Raw genomic sequence first — 17,526 nt, 5'->3', positions numbered from 1 at the left:
ACATCACTTCATCTCATCACTTTAACGCATCACATTCTCATCACTTTATCTCATCAATTTATCTCTTTCTCTCTCTCGATGCAGTTGTCGTGTCGAGTTACAGACGCGATTCACGGACAGCTAAAATTGCGGATGGTGGGTTGGTGAATAACGAGCGGAATGCCACGGTACATTATAGGGCCAAATGCATTTGGGTGATTGTTGAGTTGGGAGTTTTCTGGGTGGATCGAGGAAGAAGCCAACTGAGATCCAAACCAGAATGGATCGCAGCAGTACTCTATAACTACCTTGATGAATGTAGTTTGAATAGTTACCCCGCCCCTGTGTCTGATCCAACATGGTTCTGAGAAAGAAATGTACAATTTCAGTAGATCACCGATTATAATCTGGCGGCTTCGGGGGTGGGAAGGGGGCAAAGGGCGCCGGATTTTCAAAAACGCCAGATAATCACTACTAAGCATTTTAAAAAAGTTTATTTTTAGTTTATTATGTTTTTAGGTGTTGTTACGTTTTTTTAGTCTTTCAAATGTATGTTTTTATGTGAAATTGGCATAAACATACAAATAGACAAAAATGGATATCCTATTTTAAAAAGTTACGAAACTTACTGTACCGGACTTACAGTGAGGGAAAAAGTATTTGATCCCCTGCTGATTGTGTATGTTTGCCCACTGACAAAGAAATTATCAGTCTTTAATTTGAATGGTAGGTTTATTTGAACAGTGAGAGACATAACAACAAAAAATCCAGAAAAACGCATGTCAAAAATGTTATAAATTGATTTGCATTTTAATGAGGGAAATAAGTATTTGACCCCCTCTCAATCAGAAAGATTTCTGGCTCCCAGGTGTCTTTTATACAGGTAACGAGCTAAGATTAGGTGCACACTCTTCAAGGGAGTGCTCCTAATCTCAGCTTATTACCTGTATAAAAGACACCTGTCCACAGAAGCAATCAATCAATCAGATTCCAAACTCTCCACCATGGCCAAGAACAAAGAGCTCTCCAAGGATGTCAGGGACAAGATTGTAGACCTACACAAGGCTGGAATGGGTTACAAGACCATTGCCAAGCAGTTTGGTGAGAAGGTGACAACAGTTGGTGCGATTATTCGCAAATGGAAGAAACACAAAAGAACTGTCAATCTCCCTCGGCCTGGGGCTCCATGCAAGATCTCACCTAGTGGAGTTGCAATGATCATGAGAACGGTGAGGAATCAGCCCAGAACTACACGGGAGAATCTTGTCAATGATCTCAAGGCAGCTGGGACCATAGTCACCAAGAAAACAATTGGTAACACACTACGCCGTGAACGACTGAAATCCTGCAGTGCCCACAAGGTCCCCCTGCTCAAGAAAGCAAATATACATGCCCGTCTTAAGTTTGCCAATGAACATCTGAATGATTCAGAGGACAACTGGGTGAAAGTGTTGTGGTCAGATGAGACCAAAATGGAGCTCTTTGGCATCAACTCAACTCGCCGTGTTTGGAGGAGGAGGAATTCTGCCTATGACCCCAAGAACACCATCCCCACTGTCAAACATGGAGGTGGAAACATGATGCTTTGGGGGTGTTTTTCTGCCAAGGGGACAGGACAACTTCACCGCATCAAAGGGACGATGGACGGGACCATGTACCGTCAAATCTTGGGTGAGAACCTCCTTCCCTCAGCCAGGGCATTGAAGATGGGTCATGGATGGGTATTCCAGCATGACAATGACCCAAAACACATGGCCAAGGCAACAAAGGAGTGGCTCAAGAAGAAGCACATTAAGGTCCTGGAGTGGCCTAGCCAGTCTCCAGACCTTAATCCCATAGAAAATATGTGGAGGGAGCTGAAGGTTCAAGTTGCCAAACGTCAGCCTCGAAACCTTAATGACTTGGAGAAGATCTGCAAAGAGGAGTGGGACAAAATCCCTCCTGAGATGTGTGCAAACCTGGTGGCCAACTACAAGAAACGTCTGACCTCTGTGATTGCCAACAAGGGTTTTGCCACCAAGTACTAAGTTATGTTTTGCAGAGGGGTCAAATACTTATTTCCCTCAAAAATGCAAATCAATTCATAACATTTTTGACATGCGTTTTTCTGGATTTTGTTGTTGTTATTTTGTCTCTCACTGTTCAAATAAACCTACCATTAAAATTATAGACTGATCATTTCTTTGTCAGTGGGCAAACGTACAAAATCAGCAGGGGATCAAATACTTTTTTCCCTCACTGTACCACTCCAATTTCGAAGACTCTGCATGGCGTGATGTATATACGTGCAGTATTTTGATTATTTAAGTTGCTGTATAGTGTTTATCTACTGTACATATTTGATACTGAAATCAAGCATAGCTACTTTTTTGTCACGCACACGGTGCCGATCGCTGGACTAGTTACAGCTTTTGGAGCGGTTTTGCTGGTTTCACGGATCAGCCTGGGACCACCAGATGTTGGGAGCCAGATCATCGCGCGTTGGATTATAATCAATGATCAAATGTAATGAACATACAGATTTTAACCAATTGTCCATTTTGTGGAGTATCCTAACTAGCTCATAACTGCTAGCAAATAAAAACTAAATCTTGACATTTTCGTGACTGCAGGAATTCATATTCTTTGGGTCTGTTGGTAAAGCCAGAGGGATGACAGTCATCCTCTTGGCCGACAAGGGCAATGCTACTGTCATCATGGATAAAACCACGTACAGCAACAAAATCCAGGACCTTCTTAATGATGGCAGCTACACCAAAATCAACAAAGATCCTACTAACAGCCTGACTATAAAAATAAACAATATCATTACCAGTTCGACTTCTCTAGTCGAACCAGCCAAACGGCTCTCCCTAAAACCTTCTGCTGCTAGACCACCCAGATTATATGGTCTTCCTAAGATCCATAAAGAAGGCACTACACTTCGGCCCATCGTTTCCACTATCAACTCACCTACCTACAAGCTGGCCCGTTTTCTGTCTGATACCTTGCTTCCATTCACTGGCAAGACTACCTCAGCAGTACATAACTCAGCTCACTTGGTCTGCATAATCAAGGGCATTTCACTGTCCCTAGATGATTTTCTCGTCAGCTTTGATGTGTTTCTCTGTTCACCAAGGTTCCCGTGCCTGACACCTTAGCAATAATTGAAGATTTAGTCCAACATGGACTGAACCCTGATGTTCCTACTCTGGTTAGGCACTGCCTAACCAACACTTACTTCACCTGGAATGGTACTTTCTACAAACAAAATGAAGGTACCCCCATGGGTTCCCCCTTATCACCAGTGATAGCAAATGTTTTCATGGAGAAATTTGAGACATGCCATCCAGACATCCACCCTACGTCCTTCTTTGTGGAAGAGATATGTGGATGACACGTTCGTCATTTGGCCACATGGCCTACCAGCACTGAACCAATTTCTCAACCACATTAATTCCATACACCCATCCATCAAATTCACCATGGAAGTGGAGGAGGGTAAGCTACCATTCCTAGATGTTTTGTTTGAGAGGAGACCTGATGGCTCTCTGGGACACTCTGTCTCCAGGAAAGCCACCCACACAGATTCCTATCTGAAACCTGATTCCCACCAACATCCGGGACAGAAGAATTCCCTCATCAAAACACTACACCATAGGGCCCACTGCATTCCTGACCAACACCACCTAGCCAGTGAACTGGAACACGTACACCAGGCCCTTAAGATGAATGGATATTTGGACCGCATTATCCGCAAAGCTGTTTCTCCAACCATGGAGAAACAACACCCTGAGACACCGATCAAAACCATCATGTTACCATACATAGCAGGCGTTACCAAAAAGATTTCCAAAATCTTAAACAAACACAAGATCCAGGTCCGATTCAGTACAGTACAGAAAATCCGTGATCTAATCCCATCTGTGAAGGATGTCATTCCTGACAGGCAATATCCTGCACCTGTGGTGATTGTTACATTGGGGAAACGAAACGACATGTCTTGGATCATGTTCGCGAGCACAAATCAGATCTGAAACACGGAAGAACTAATTCCTCCACCGTGGCTGACCATTGTTATAACGCTGTGGGCTCTCATGATATTCTTTTTTCCGAGACCAAGGTGCTCTACAAACCTTCGGGCTAGTATCAAAGGTTTGTTCATGCAGCCATCCAGATATATAACCATAGATAAAACTTCAAACAAGAAAATGGATACAAATTTAGCAATCATTGAAAGGATGTTATTAACCAGGTAAAACCTGAGCTGCTTTATAGTTTGCCTTCATATCCGCATCTCCAGTTTCTTGAACCTACTACGTCCAGCCCCGCTTACTTTCCAGCTCTGGCAATTTTCCGTGCCCGTCCCTTCCTCGCCCTGTACCTCCCTGGCTCCTCCCCCCTTCTCTTGCCTATATATAACCTCTTGTTACAAGCAGCTCTTTTGCCCACTTCAGCAATTGTTTCTTGCTGTGGTTGTCCCACCTGATGACAGACGCCTGTTGCGCCCAAAACGTCGCGATTTAATTTATTTTCTATTTTATACCTACGTGACTTTACCGAAAGAACCAAAGAGTATGAATTCCTGCAGTCACGAAAACTTCAAATCTAGATTGAATTTGTTTGTGCTCGCTGGTTACTCTTGGAAACCACATTGTTTATGATCACCAAGTTTAGAAAGGTATTTTATATCTTCTTTGGTTCTTTCGGTAAAATCACGTAGAATGAGAATAAAATAATAAAATAAAATAACAATAAAATTCTCACGACGTTTCGGCCACAACACAAGTGGCCTTCTTCAGGTGAAAGGAACAGACCTGTCGGGACGACAGAGCCTCAATTAACATTGTTAAGATTCGTAGCATATTTTAAGCTGGTTTAGAGAAGTGAGGCACCTTGACAAAGGGGTTCACACACCAAACAGGAGAATTTAGCATTGAAATAGCTGAGTGATTAGCTTGTGACTGGTCATAGAAATAGCTATGTTAAAGTCAAAGCTTACACATCCACAGAGGCACCTAGTACAAATCAAACAGGAGAATTTAGCATTGAAATAGCTGAGTGATTAGCTTGTGACTGGTCACAGAAATAGCTATGTTAAAGTCAAAGCCTACACATCCACAGAGGCACCTAGTCCAAGTTAAACAGGAGAATTTAGCATTGAAATAACTGAGTGATTAGCTTGTGACTGGTCACAGAAATGACTATGTTAAAGTCAAAGCCTACACATCCACAGAGGCACCTAGTACAAATCAAACAGGATAATTTAGCATTGAAATAACTGAGAGATTAGCTTGTGACTGGTCATAGAAATAGCTATGTTAAAGTCAAAGCCTACACATCCACAGAGGCACCTAGTACAAATCAAACAGGAGAATTTAGCATTGAAATAGCCGAGTGATTAGCTTGTGACTGGTCACAGAAATGGCTATGTTAAAGTCAAAGCCTACACATCCACAAAGGCACCTAGTATAAATCAAACAGGAGAATTTAGCATTGAAATAACTGAGGGATTATTTTATATCGTTCTAGGTTAGGATATGGATTTACATGTTATCGTAGTTATTTTATATTGGCAGATTCATACATCACTCTCACGTATAATATAATTTTACACATTTTATAAATCACCTTCTCACGTACCTCTTGGGACATTGCAATGTACCCCCAGTTGAGAACCACTGAGCGTACACGAGTAAACAACTATTTAAACTATAAAAAGTAGATTTTACTTTGCCAGGTAAAAGCCCACTGAGCTGTATAGCTCTGTTTCAAAAGCGACCTGGCTATCACAAATTATAGCTCAACGAAGTGGATTATCATCACGTGGAATTTACAGCAGCCAAATACTCTAAACTCCATACGACTGCAGCTAGAGACACACACACACACACCAGCAGGCATCGTCAGGGTCGGGATCGAATCCACGACCTCCTGAGTCACCTGGCTGCTCACTATTATTGGAGTCGCCCTCCAGCTCCACCTCGACTTCCGCCCAGGAGCGGTCCCCGCGTGCGTCCTGTTCCTCCAAAAGCCCTGCGTCACCGTCAGCAGCATCGCGCTCCTCCTCCTCCACTTCTTCCTCATCATTTGGGTCGATCCATGGAGGGGAGTGCAGCACGGTTAGAACGGGGCAGCAAGAAGCGAGATCAGGCAGGCCGGTAGGTTGTCAAATGGGTAGATTTATGGGTTATTTTGGCTATCCTGTAGGTATAAAATAATATGCGGAAAAATATATGAGACCTTTTTGGCACCATCCAAAATGATTGCCTTTGTATAAAGAATAGGTTTTACCCTTTCTGGCAATAAAACAGGAGGCGTTCAAACAGCAAATAGATACCTTTTGCAAGGAATTATGTCTGCATTAACCACATGTATTTGTGGTGAACATGCAAGCAAACATTCTCCAAAAATATATGCAGTTCTTGAAACTGATTGGCCTACACCAGAGACAGTCTTCTTCCATGAAATCAAGGAGAGAGACAGCAAACTCCAAATATACAGCAGGCATCAGGGTCGGAATCGAACCCACAACCTTCTGTATAGGGTCGGTACCGAACCCACAACCTCTGTATAGGGTCGGTACCAAACCCACAACCTCTTATATAGGATCAGGACCAAACCCACGACCTCCTGTATATCAGGAAGCGTGCGAAGCAGAAAAATCACTGGAGAAGCCAGAGTACAGCAGCAGGAGCAGTCTGCGCTGAACGTTGTCGCAAGATGTCACATGTTTGGCACCAAGGCTCCTTAGCTGCCTTGGTGCGATGAACGAATGAATAGGTGAGATAACATCTCGCCACCAAATAATGCGTTGAGTAGTCGCTGGCTTTAAATTCCTGTCAGGTGTTGAGTATTCACTCTATGGAGTAGACTCTCAATTATCCATGCTAATGACGGGAGAACGGCCGCGGATAATTAAAAACTGCAGGTAATCCAAAAATATCCATTTTCCGCAGATCTCTACACCATAAACCATTAATATAGGTATACATTATGTTTAAGATTCTCTGCCATCACAGTTTTGGAAATTAAAACTCAAAAAATAAATGATCGGATAAATCACTCAAAACAAAGCACAACTAAGATTTTGATTGTTACACTTTAGATTTAGAACAAATACTAATGATCGACCGATCGATGCATGTGTTCAGTAATACTTTCCTGCTCCCGAGCAGAAGACTCGGCCCACTAAGTGGAGAGCAGAGCCATACCAAACAACATCTATACAACTTTAACCATAGTTGTATAGATGTGCAATTACTGTACTGTAGAGGCGATCACCAGATGGCTTTCGGATGAACCGGAATGCATATTTGTTCGGTTTAAGCACGTAACAATGTAGAACCGTGTTTAGAGTATTAATTTGAGCTAAAGGGAAAATCCAAGAGTTATTAATTTACGTCAAAATCTCAGATGCGTGGTTAATCCGCAAATCAGATTAAATACATGCGGATAATTGAGTCTACAGTAATTTAATTTGGATACTGTGAAGGCTGTGGATGGGTAAATCGCGGTCCCCACCTGAGGCTTCGCTCTTCACCTTAACTCCCAGCCACGCTGCATCGCCTGAGCTCTCCGCACAGCCGTCTGTGGCGACCACATACACACAGACTGTTGGCGCAAGTGCTGTTCGCTAGCTGCACATATGAAGCTTGGCACGGCACACGAGGGGATGGGTGGCCAACACCACGACCACTCACCATTGTCTCCCTAGTGGCGATGTTTACACACCGCACCAGGTACTCATTTGAAGCCTAGTCGACCTCGGGGAGGCCCAGGACCGGTTCAGATAATCGTCACTGATGTTGGCCGTGAGTGGACATCGAACTCGGGTCGCTGAGTTTGTAGCGCAGCGCGTTAACCACTACACGACTGCTTCCCACCACCATCAAGAGTCATACCACAGTCATTATGTGTATAACAGGAACAGGATCACCTCCATCACCATCAACAATCTTATTGAAACACATCACCGTATCACTCACCATCATCACCTTCTATCAATATGAGAATCAACAACAAGCATCGCCATCATAATATCCCACATTACCATCACCATTACAAGTGTAGTGACATCGCGGATGTCAATGTGTAATGCCGGCCATAGAGAGGCACGGCGTGCGATGTATTGACATCGTGGGCACCACGTATACGTGGGTGCAGTACCGGCCCTAGAGGGGCTCGGTGAGCACTGACTGGGAGTGCTGGATGGCACCACGCTCTGCGTGCCGACCCCTACAGGGAAGGGTATGAAAGTGCCGGCCATGGGAATGGGGTTACGAAGGGCCATGGCACTCTGGTTGACCCCGAAGGACACGTGACCGGTAAAGTCTACACAGGGCCCCCAGGTGGGGGCTAGGGGTGGTCACGTGTCAGGGCCGAGATCCTGCTCGAGGGTGCTCGAAGGTGGTCGTGGCTAAGGGCGGAGCCAGCCACACCACGGAGGATATAAGCCGGGGCCCGAGAGGTACCGGCTGCTGTAGTTATCCTGAAGAATCTACATTCTACGTCCGAGAAGAGTCACCAAAACGTGGACCTGGACCCAAGCTGTTGTAGCTACTCCTGGGTGATTAGTGTAATTATCCTGGTGGTCCACCACCATATCTGGTCAAGGGGCAGTTACCCCTTTGTGTTGGTATCAATAAATGTATTGCCTCCAAAGAGTACGTCTACGAGCTCACTACACAAGCACCATCATCACCATCATCACAACCACCACCGTTACCACCCTTTACAGACTGTTGGGGGCAAGTGCTGTCAGCAAGCTGCACCTATGAAGGTTGGCATGAGGCACGAGGGGGTGGGTGGCCAGAACTAAGGGAGCCACGGTGGCGAGCTGTTAACTACCTCGCCTGGTATACAGAAGGTCGTGGGTTCGATCCCGATGCTAACGCCTGTATATGATGGTGGTGATGGGGATGGTGGTGAAGCTGAGTCGACTTAGAGGAGACCTGGGACTGGTTCGCGTATTTGTCACTGATGTTGGTCGTAAGAGGGGAATCCAACTCGGGGCGCCGGGTTCGTCACGCGGTGCGCTAACCACTGCGCCACCACTCCACACAGAAACCATACATGAGCACGCGGCACGATAAACCGAGGTAAGTGGAGTGAGGGCATTGAGTGTGGTGAGTGTGGTGAATGGGGTGAGTGAGCGAAGTGCGTGAGTGTGGTGAGTGGGGTGAGTAAATGGGGTGCGTGAGCATGGTATAGTGAGTAGGGTGAGTGTGCTGAGTGGTGAGTGAGCGGGGTGCGTGAGTGTCATGAGGTGATTGCGGTGAGTGAGGTGAGTGAGTGGGGTGCATTAACATGGTATCATGAGCAGAGTGAATGTGGTGAGTGTGCTGTGCAGGGTGAATGAGCGTGGTGAGTGTGCTGAGCAGGGTGAGTGAGTGATGCACAGTATTTGGCTACAGCGTACACAAACGCTGGGTACGAGGTAAACAATCGTAATAAGTGACATTATCAGTGAGCATGGTGTAAGAGTGTGGTGAGTGTGGTGAGGGAGTGTGGTCTGTAAATGGGGTGATCGTGGTGAGTGATCGTGGTGAGTCATCGTGGTGAGTGAGTAGGGTGAGTGGTGAGTAGGCGGTGAGTGCAGGGGGAGTAGGGGCCCTCACCCTCCAGCTTCACCACCGCCTGCGCCCATGGCGTCTGCTCCTCCTGCTTCACGAGCGCCATCTCAAGCGCAGCAGCAGCTGGTGGAACCCAGGGGCACACTGGGTCCATCTCCATGGAGACCTAAACACAGAGACAGCCTCTACACCGTGGAGACCTTGACTCCGCTCGTTGTTAATGTCGCTCCATTGCCCTTCATTGTTGTTGAAGGGTGGCTGCCTTCAACTGCCCAGTAGCATCCTTCGCGAGCATCTTCCACAGAGGCCGATATTGACACCGCTGGTGACGGTCATCGGCAAGTCCACTCAGCTCCACATCCTTCTGTACCACATCAGTCCATCTCGTATCAAGCCCATACTGCACCCGTTTAGCCCCCTCTATCCGGCCAAACAGAAGCTGCTTGAGCATGCGGTGGCTGGGCATGCATGCGGGCTACATCAGAAATTGTACTTATACTGCAAGAGAGCTATAAAGCTATTTTTCACAGATGTCCAGTAGGGGCGGTTCATAACGTCACAACAATACAAAAACATTATAGGAGTGCAAAGTATAGGAAAGGTAAACAAATAACTTAAGAAAGGTACAAATAAAACTAAACTATGTTTTATCTTACCAGGTAAAGCCCACTGACTTATCACTTTCTATGTTTGAAGTGACCTGGCCACAAAAGATAGCTCAACGAAGTAGTTTATCACGTGGAAATTTATAGCAGCAAACTAATCTAAATAATAACATGACCCAGCCAAGGCAGCCTCGCCTGCCGGAGCTCACCGATGGGACTATGTCCTGATGTCTCAAGGAACTGTGAGCTCCTCACATTGTAATCCAGTCTGGTCAAACCCAGGATGGATCGTAGACAGGCAGGCCAGCCTGAATGTTTCAAACTGGCGCAGATGTTCCTTTGAAGGGCTACATGTTTCGCAAGCATTAGAGGATATGACTGTGGCCGAAAATACCCACACATCATATGGAGCAACAGGCCAGGTAGCTTCCATACAGCAGCATCACACAACTGATGAGAAGGCCATGCCGGTCGACTGATTTGGAGCGAGACCTCCGCTGCCAAACCAGAGCTGGTCATAAGCCACACTGGCCAGGTATGCAAACCTATCCACTCTCTCCAAAAGTGCCTCATCGCTCATGGGAAGTGCAGGGGGTGAATGGTTTGATGACCCAAAATACCCAGGCAGGTGCTTTGTTTTGGTGGGGATGATGGTATTCACAGTATCACCTCGATATGCGAATATTCGATGAACGAAGTTTCAATATGCAGGTTAACCATGCACCTGAGATTATGATGTAAATTTACAACTCTTGGATTTTCCCTAAAGCCCAAATTAATCATCTAAACACAGTAATACAATTTAACATGTAGGCTTTCGTGACCAATATCATCCATAAGAGGTCTTTAGGGTTAGATCATGTAAATATATTAATGTGTTGCTAAAACCTGCCACCACCTGACACAGCCAATTAAGTAAGGTTTGTCACGTAAACAGAACATACCAATACACACAATGGACAGGAAGGACAAGATCAAAGGACTCGCATAATGCGCATACATAATGTACATTCACTAATTAATTCCCCCCATCCACACTTTGCGCAAGAGCGCAGAAGTGTAGTTACCACATCTATGCCTCGATATAAGGAAGAAAACAGGTGGATGTCTCCACAAATCTGGCTTTCGCCTGATGAAGCTAGTTGTAATTACTGGCGAAACGTTGTACTCAGATTGTAAATGTTGTGGCTTGGCTCTCCAACACACCGGTGTGCTGTACTCGTGATGAATTGGCACGCTCTGTTTAAGTGACAACCCTTGCTTGTCGGCTGTGTTGGGTGGTAGCGGGTTTTAACGACACATTTATATATTTACGCGATCTAACCCAAAATACCTCTATTATGGACAGTAATACAACATTGTTATTCTTGGAAAGGTTTACTACAAGTCACGTGCTTAAACCGAACAAATATGTTCCTCCGGTCAATCCAAAATCCACGTGAGCGCCTCTATAGTACAGGATCTTAATATCTTTACAACAATGGGTAGCGGGGTTTGATTTATGTTGATTGGTGGGACTCTGCTATCATCCACTTCGTGGGCCGAGTCTTCTGCTGAGCTGGAGAAGTGTTATTTCTGAGCACGTGCATAGATTGGTCGATCGTTAGTATTCGTTATATATCGAAATGTTTCCTCCTTTGTTCATTACCAAACTCAATTTTCCTAACTTAATCATAATGTATACCTATATTAGTGTTTTTTGGCAAAGAGATCCACGGGAAATACAGTGAGGGAAAAAAATATTTAATCCCTTGCTGATTTTGTACGTTTGCCCACTGACAAAGAAATGATCAGTCTATAATTTAATGGTAGGTTTATATGAACAGTAAGAGACAGAATAACAACAACAAAAATCCAGAAAAACACATGTTAAGGGGACAGGATAACTTCACCGCATCAAAGGGACGATGGACGGGGCCATGTGCCGTCAAATCTTGGGTGAGAACCTCCTTCCCTCAGCCAGGGCATTGAAAATGGGTCGTGGATGGGTATTCCAGCATGACAATGACCCAAAACACACGGCCAAGGCAACAAAAGAGTGGCTCAAGAAGAAGCACATTAAGGTCCTGGAGTGGCCTAGCCAGTCTCCAGACCTTAATCCCATAGAAAATCTGTGGAGGGAGCTGAAGGTTCGAGTTGCCAAATGTCAGCCTCGAAACCTTAATGACTTGGAGAAGATCTGCAAAGAGGAGTGGGACAAAATCCCTCCTGAGATGTGTGCAAACCTGGTGGCCAACTACAAGAAACGTCTGACCTCTGTTATTGCCAACAAGGGTTTTGCCACCAAGTACTAAGTTATGTTTTGCAGAGGGGTCAAATACTTATTTCCCTCATAAAAATGCAAATCAATTGATAACATTTTTGACATGCGTTTTTCTGGATTTTGTTGTTGTTATTCTGTCTCTCACTGTTCAAATAAACCTACCATTAAAATTAGACTTATCATTTCTTTTTCAGTGGGTAAACGTACAAAATCAGCAGGGGATCAAATACTTTTTTCCCTCACTGTAGATATATTTGGATTATCCGCGATTTTTTATTATCTGAGACCATCCTCCCTGTCATTCGCGGGGATAATTCCCCTGTATAACTATGGATGTGTAGAGGAAGTTCGGGACATCCTCACACACAAACACCAAACAACCACGGGTTAAGGGTTACGGGAGCACTGCCATGCACGACACGCAATCCGAGTGAAAGACACTCTGATCGGATTGGTGCGAGAAGGAATATAACTAAGGGCGGAAAAACCCGATAAGGGGATTGGTAGAAAAGGGGGGAGACAGACTATTTAAGGGAAAGAAGTTGGAGGGTTCGAGGTTGGTTTTGGATGACGAAGTGTGGTGTGAGGTTGCCTTGAAAATAAAGATCCTTAATCAGCTCGTCTCCTCTTCAGATGTATTCCCCATTATATCCATGGTAAAAACAGAATGCATTGAAATTAGTTAATACATTTTACAAAGTCCCCATCTACAGTAACTATACGAATAAGAATACAATTATGAGATGCGGCTCCTTGGAGCGTTCATTTACATTCATCTCGACCGATCAGCGTGCAGCAAGGCACCGCGTCACAGGGCTGTGGCATTTGGTGGGCAATGCAACTTCACGACTGCACCCAACGTTTTGCTGGTGAGTGTGAATATCTTTTACCCAAGGCCGTAATTATAATATGTATTGGGGGGGGGGCACACACATCCCCCCCCCCCCCCAATATTCAAATATGCTCAAAATGTCCCCCCCAATATATTGCTATAAAATTGATATCTGTTTATATGATTGTGGTTATGGTTGTACTTTATAAATCCCTTATCTCTGCCATTACATACAATGTAACAAAAGATAAAAAAATTTAAAAAAAACAGAGCAATGTAATACAATACACTATTAGACATTATTGTAAAAAATAAATAAAAAGTCCATCCTATGTGTTAGTGAATTTATTAATTATTTTAGGCAGTAAATTAGTTTTCAAATTTAGCTATTTTTTTGGGAGGGGGAGAACCCAGACCCCCTGGAAGTTTTGGTCCCCCCCAATGTTGACTCCATGGCTACGGCCTTGCTTTTACCACGTTTACTTTTTCGATTTTCAATTTTATATATTTACAATATGATCGGTGAGTTACGAAGTGTCTATATATTTATAACATCAGTTACTCATGGCAAGTTTCCATATACAAACGAAGCTCCAGGATCCACATCGTATATCGAGGTATTTAGTGGAGCCACCACCACTATTAACTAAAGTCGTTGTGTGTATAACAGGAGCATGATCACCTCCATCATCATCATTATCAACAATCTTATCTAAAGACATCACTTATCACTCACCATCATCACCATTTATCAATATGAACATCAACAACCAGCATCGCCATCACCACAACCAACATCACAATCCCTGATCACCTTGGACAAGCACCATCACCACCAAGACAGATTCCCCGAGTAGTCTGTAACAGACTCTAGGCCGGGCAAGTGCTGTTAGCGAACTGCACCAATGAAGGCCGGTACTGTGGCACACCACGCCCGGCCGCCTTTATCTCCCTTAGTGGCGATGTTTACTACACATCGCTACACCGTTACCCATTTGAGGCTGAGTCGACCTCGGGAATGCCCAGGACCAGTTCTGATGATCGATATCATCAGTTGTTGGTGGTCGTGAGCGGGAATAGAACTCGGGTGGAATGGATTCGTAAGGCAGCGTAGCGCTTACTGCTCCCTATATCATCACCGTTACCATCATCACCATCGTTACCATCACCACCGTTACCATCATCACCATCGTTATCATCACCACCGTTACCATCACCACTTACCATCACCACCGTTACCATCATCACCATCATCACCGTTACTATTGTAGTGTTGACGACCGTTTGTGTTATGGTCGAAACGTCGTGAGAATTTGTATTGTTTTATATATTTTTTATTATTTTATTGTTTCCCTTCAATGTGACTTTACCGAAAGAACTAAGAATACGAGTAGACTTCTTAGGAGGCACACTCTGTTTATTGTACTATTTCCTTATACAATCCTTAACACACACAGAGGGATATATGGTCCCCTCACCCGATACACTAGGGAGGTACAGCCTCCTAGCTGGTGTCCGAAAAGCAGTCTTAGGTTTTGACGCTTCGTCGAGGGGGAGTTGCCAAAACCCCGACAGAAGGTCCAAAGTGGAGAAATAGTGTGCCCATGCCAGGGCATCCAATGACTCGTCCATACGAGGAAGAGGGTAGGCATCAGCTACCGAGATTTTATTGAGGCGCCGAAAATCAACACAAAAATGAAGACTGCCATCGTGCTTTTTAACCAGCACTGTCGGAGCACCCCAGGGACTAGTGAAGGGAGAAATGATATCGGCCTCCAGCATGTCATCCACGGCCGATTTAACATGCTGTTTCTCTGCCGGGCTAAGCCGAAATGGGTTTTGGCTAATTGGGGCAGCGTCACCAGTATCAATGTGGTGACGCAGTAGCTTGGTGCAGCCAATATCAAATTTAGATTTACTGAATACATCAGAAAATCCTCGCAGAATGCGCAATTTAATTTGCTGCTAACGAGACAGATCATCTGTGTCTGCGCAGAGCGCGTCCAACCATTCCTCATCCGATTTCTAAGGAGGTGGAACCTGTGGCGTGTCACGCGCGTGTCCCACGACTCCGGTCCCCAATGGCACCAGGGTCGCGTGAGCGAGCACAGTTCCTTGCGGAATGACGGTTGTGGACAATCCGACATTCAAAACCTGCAAAAACGGCTCCCTGTCAGCTGCTACGAGGGTCTGTGCAGCCACCAAATCCAACCCCTTAGCAGCTGTGTTTGAAGGTCCTAGCAAGATGCCATGTACCGAGGCATCCTGAGCGAGCGGTTTTTTTTAGTCGCAAGGGGACAAGCATTTGTGTCCCTGGCGGAATGCTGACTGTGCTAGCAACGAATGCCTGCACCGAGACATTTGCCGTGCGCGGATGTGAGGGTATGGGCAAGAACGCCATCCGTCGACCCGACGGGAGTTCGATGCAGCCTTGATCTACAAGGATCTTAATAGGCATTTTCGCGAGAAAATCAGTGCCTAACAAACACGGCATGGCGACGGAAGAAGAGACCAAAATAGGCCCTGCCAATTTAATGTCACCAATCGAAATTTGTGCACAAATTTGCCCAATAATGCCCAGCGAACTTCCATTAGTGGCAAAACACGGGAAATAAACCCGTTCCAAGGCGCGGCATAGTACGGGCAGTATATTATAAATCAAATCAGAAATTATCGTAGCCGACGCACCCGTATCGACCAACACTCGAAATTCCACACCCTCGATTGATCCGACAACCACGGATGAACCTGCCGTCGCCGCGACTACCCTATGGGCAAACTCAGACCACTGCCCAGGTCCGAGTGGCCGTGAAGAACCGCTGGAACACCCCCCATCACACGCCAAATCGCGAGCCTTTCTTATGGTGTGTTGCGGTGTGTCTGGTGTGAATGAGGGCCGAGCGTGAGAGGCGTCGCGACTCGCCTGATTGTGCCGCGATGCCGTGGGCGTCCTGTAGTCCTGGCCCCGGGATGCCGAAGAGCGTCGTCAAGGTGCACGGCAGTCGGAGGAGATGTGACCTCGTCGGCCACAGTTGAAACACGTTACGTTGCCGCGTGGAGGAGGCCATCCCCGCTGCTGGTCACCGTGGCGACCAGCGTGGTCGGACGATCGCCAGCCGGTCGACCTGGTCGCCATGAAGGCCCGGTCGGGGGAGAACTCGGCGTCCCTGCTGGCAGGCTCCGACGTCGAAGCCGAGGCGGCGATGGTCGATTCCGTGTGGAGCAGCAGGTGTGCATGGATGCTCCGAGCGGCTCGTAGCGAGCACATACTGTCGTCGTCCACTGCTTGGATGACGATGCGCAGCTCGCGCGCCAGCTCCAGCATCTTCTGGAGAACGATAGCGTCGATGGCATCGTCGTCCATGCGGGGGTAACCCGCTCTTGCCATCGCGAGTAGGGTGGTCCGGAACGCCAACGGAGACTCCTTAGGGCGGCGTCACCTGTCGTAAAATCGGCTGCGGACGTCGGACGGAGGCCCGTAGACGTCGGACATCCGTCGGAGGGCCGATTGTAGAGTTGCCCTGTGTTGCCTGGGGATGGCGAGGAGCGAGGCGAGAGCGTCGTTGTCCAGAGTGGCCGGTAGCGCTCGGAGCGCCTGTGCGTCCGACCATTCCACCATTTCCTGGTGGCTCAGGAAGCGACGCTGGAACGCCGCCCAGTCGCCCCCGTCAGACGCGAATTCTCGGAAGATGGGCAGCCGCTGTTGGAGGGCAGACGTTGTCTCCTCCTCGGCTTGCACCGTCTCAAACCGGAGATCGGTGATTGCTTGGCCGATAGTGTCCACTGTACCCTGTTGGTACAGTGATGATGTGGCATCCGCAGAGCATCTTGATGACGCTGCGGGTGGTGATTCGCCCCCAGCGTTCCCAGGATGCCCCTGGCTTCCGCTTCCGGCGGGATCACGTGGTTCCTCGGCGGGAAAGTCAAAATGTCCGCCTTGGCCGATGGCGGGAACATCTGCCGGCGGTTGAATCGGCCCGCCGGCGACCTCCGAGTTGACCGCGGCGGCGTGTAGAAGTTGGGCAAGACGGCTGTGTGCTGCCCTGAGTCCGTTCCCATGGCAGGAGGAGCGACCGGCTGCTGAACCGGTGGCTGGGCGGCAGTCAACGCGGCAGCATTCTCAGCGAAGCTAGCTGTTCCCGCAGGTGAGGCAGAGTTATCTTCATTCTGGCTTCGCGCGTGGGCTGAACTTCTTGTTTCCATTTTCAACTACTTCTGACTCCAGTTGTAGCGTTGTAAAGACGAGTAGACTTCTTAGGAGGCACACTCTGTTTATTGTACTATTTCCTTATA

The 17,526-nt window shown here is 46.6% G+C and overlaps 1 protein-coding gene across 4 annotated transcripts in view; it reads right to left on the bottom strand.

Moving 5' to 3' along the window:
* LOC116958502 (uncharacterized) overlaps positions 1-17,526 on the bottom strand; it is a 28,828-nt gene that overhangs the window by 9,576 nt on the left and 1,726 nt on the right. The window contains exons 2-4 of one of the 4 annotated variants that reach the window (XM_032981126.2): positions 9,579-9,699; positions 7,483-7,548; positions 5,902-6,033 (exon numbers count right to left, since the gene is read on the bottom strand). In XM_032981126.2, the coding sequence (XP_032837017.2) occupies positions 5,902-6,033; positions 7,483-7,548; positions 9,579-9,693 (313 nt within the window). In that variant the 5' untranslated portion in view covers positions 9,694-9,699. Of the gene's footprint in view, positions 1-5,901; positions 6,037-7,482; positions 7,549-9,578; positions 9,700-17,526 lie in introns of all 4 variants that reach the window. The other 3 variants (XM_032981124.2, XM_032981127.2, XM_032981128.2) reach the window with 3 other exon arrangements.

The sequence above is a fragment of the Petromyzon marinus genome, chromosome 79, assembly GCF_048934315.1.
Source record: "Petromyzon marinus isolate PM22_M1 ecotype Great Lakes invasive population chromosome 79, UKy_Petmar_22M1.pri1.0, whole genome shotgun sequence".
NCBI lineage: Eukaryota > Metazoa > Chordata > Hyperoartia > Petromyzontiformes > Petromyzontidae > Petromyzon > Petromyzon marinus.
This window is presented reverse-complemented; position numbering and strand designations above follow the sequence as displayed.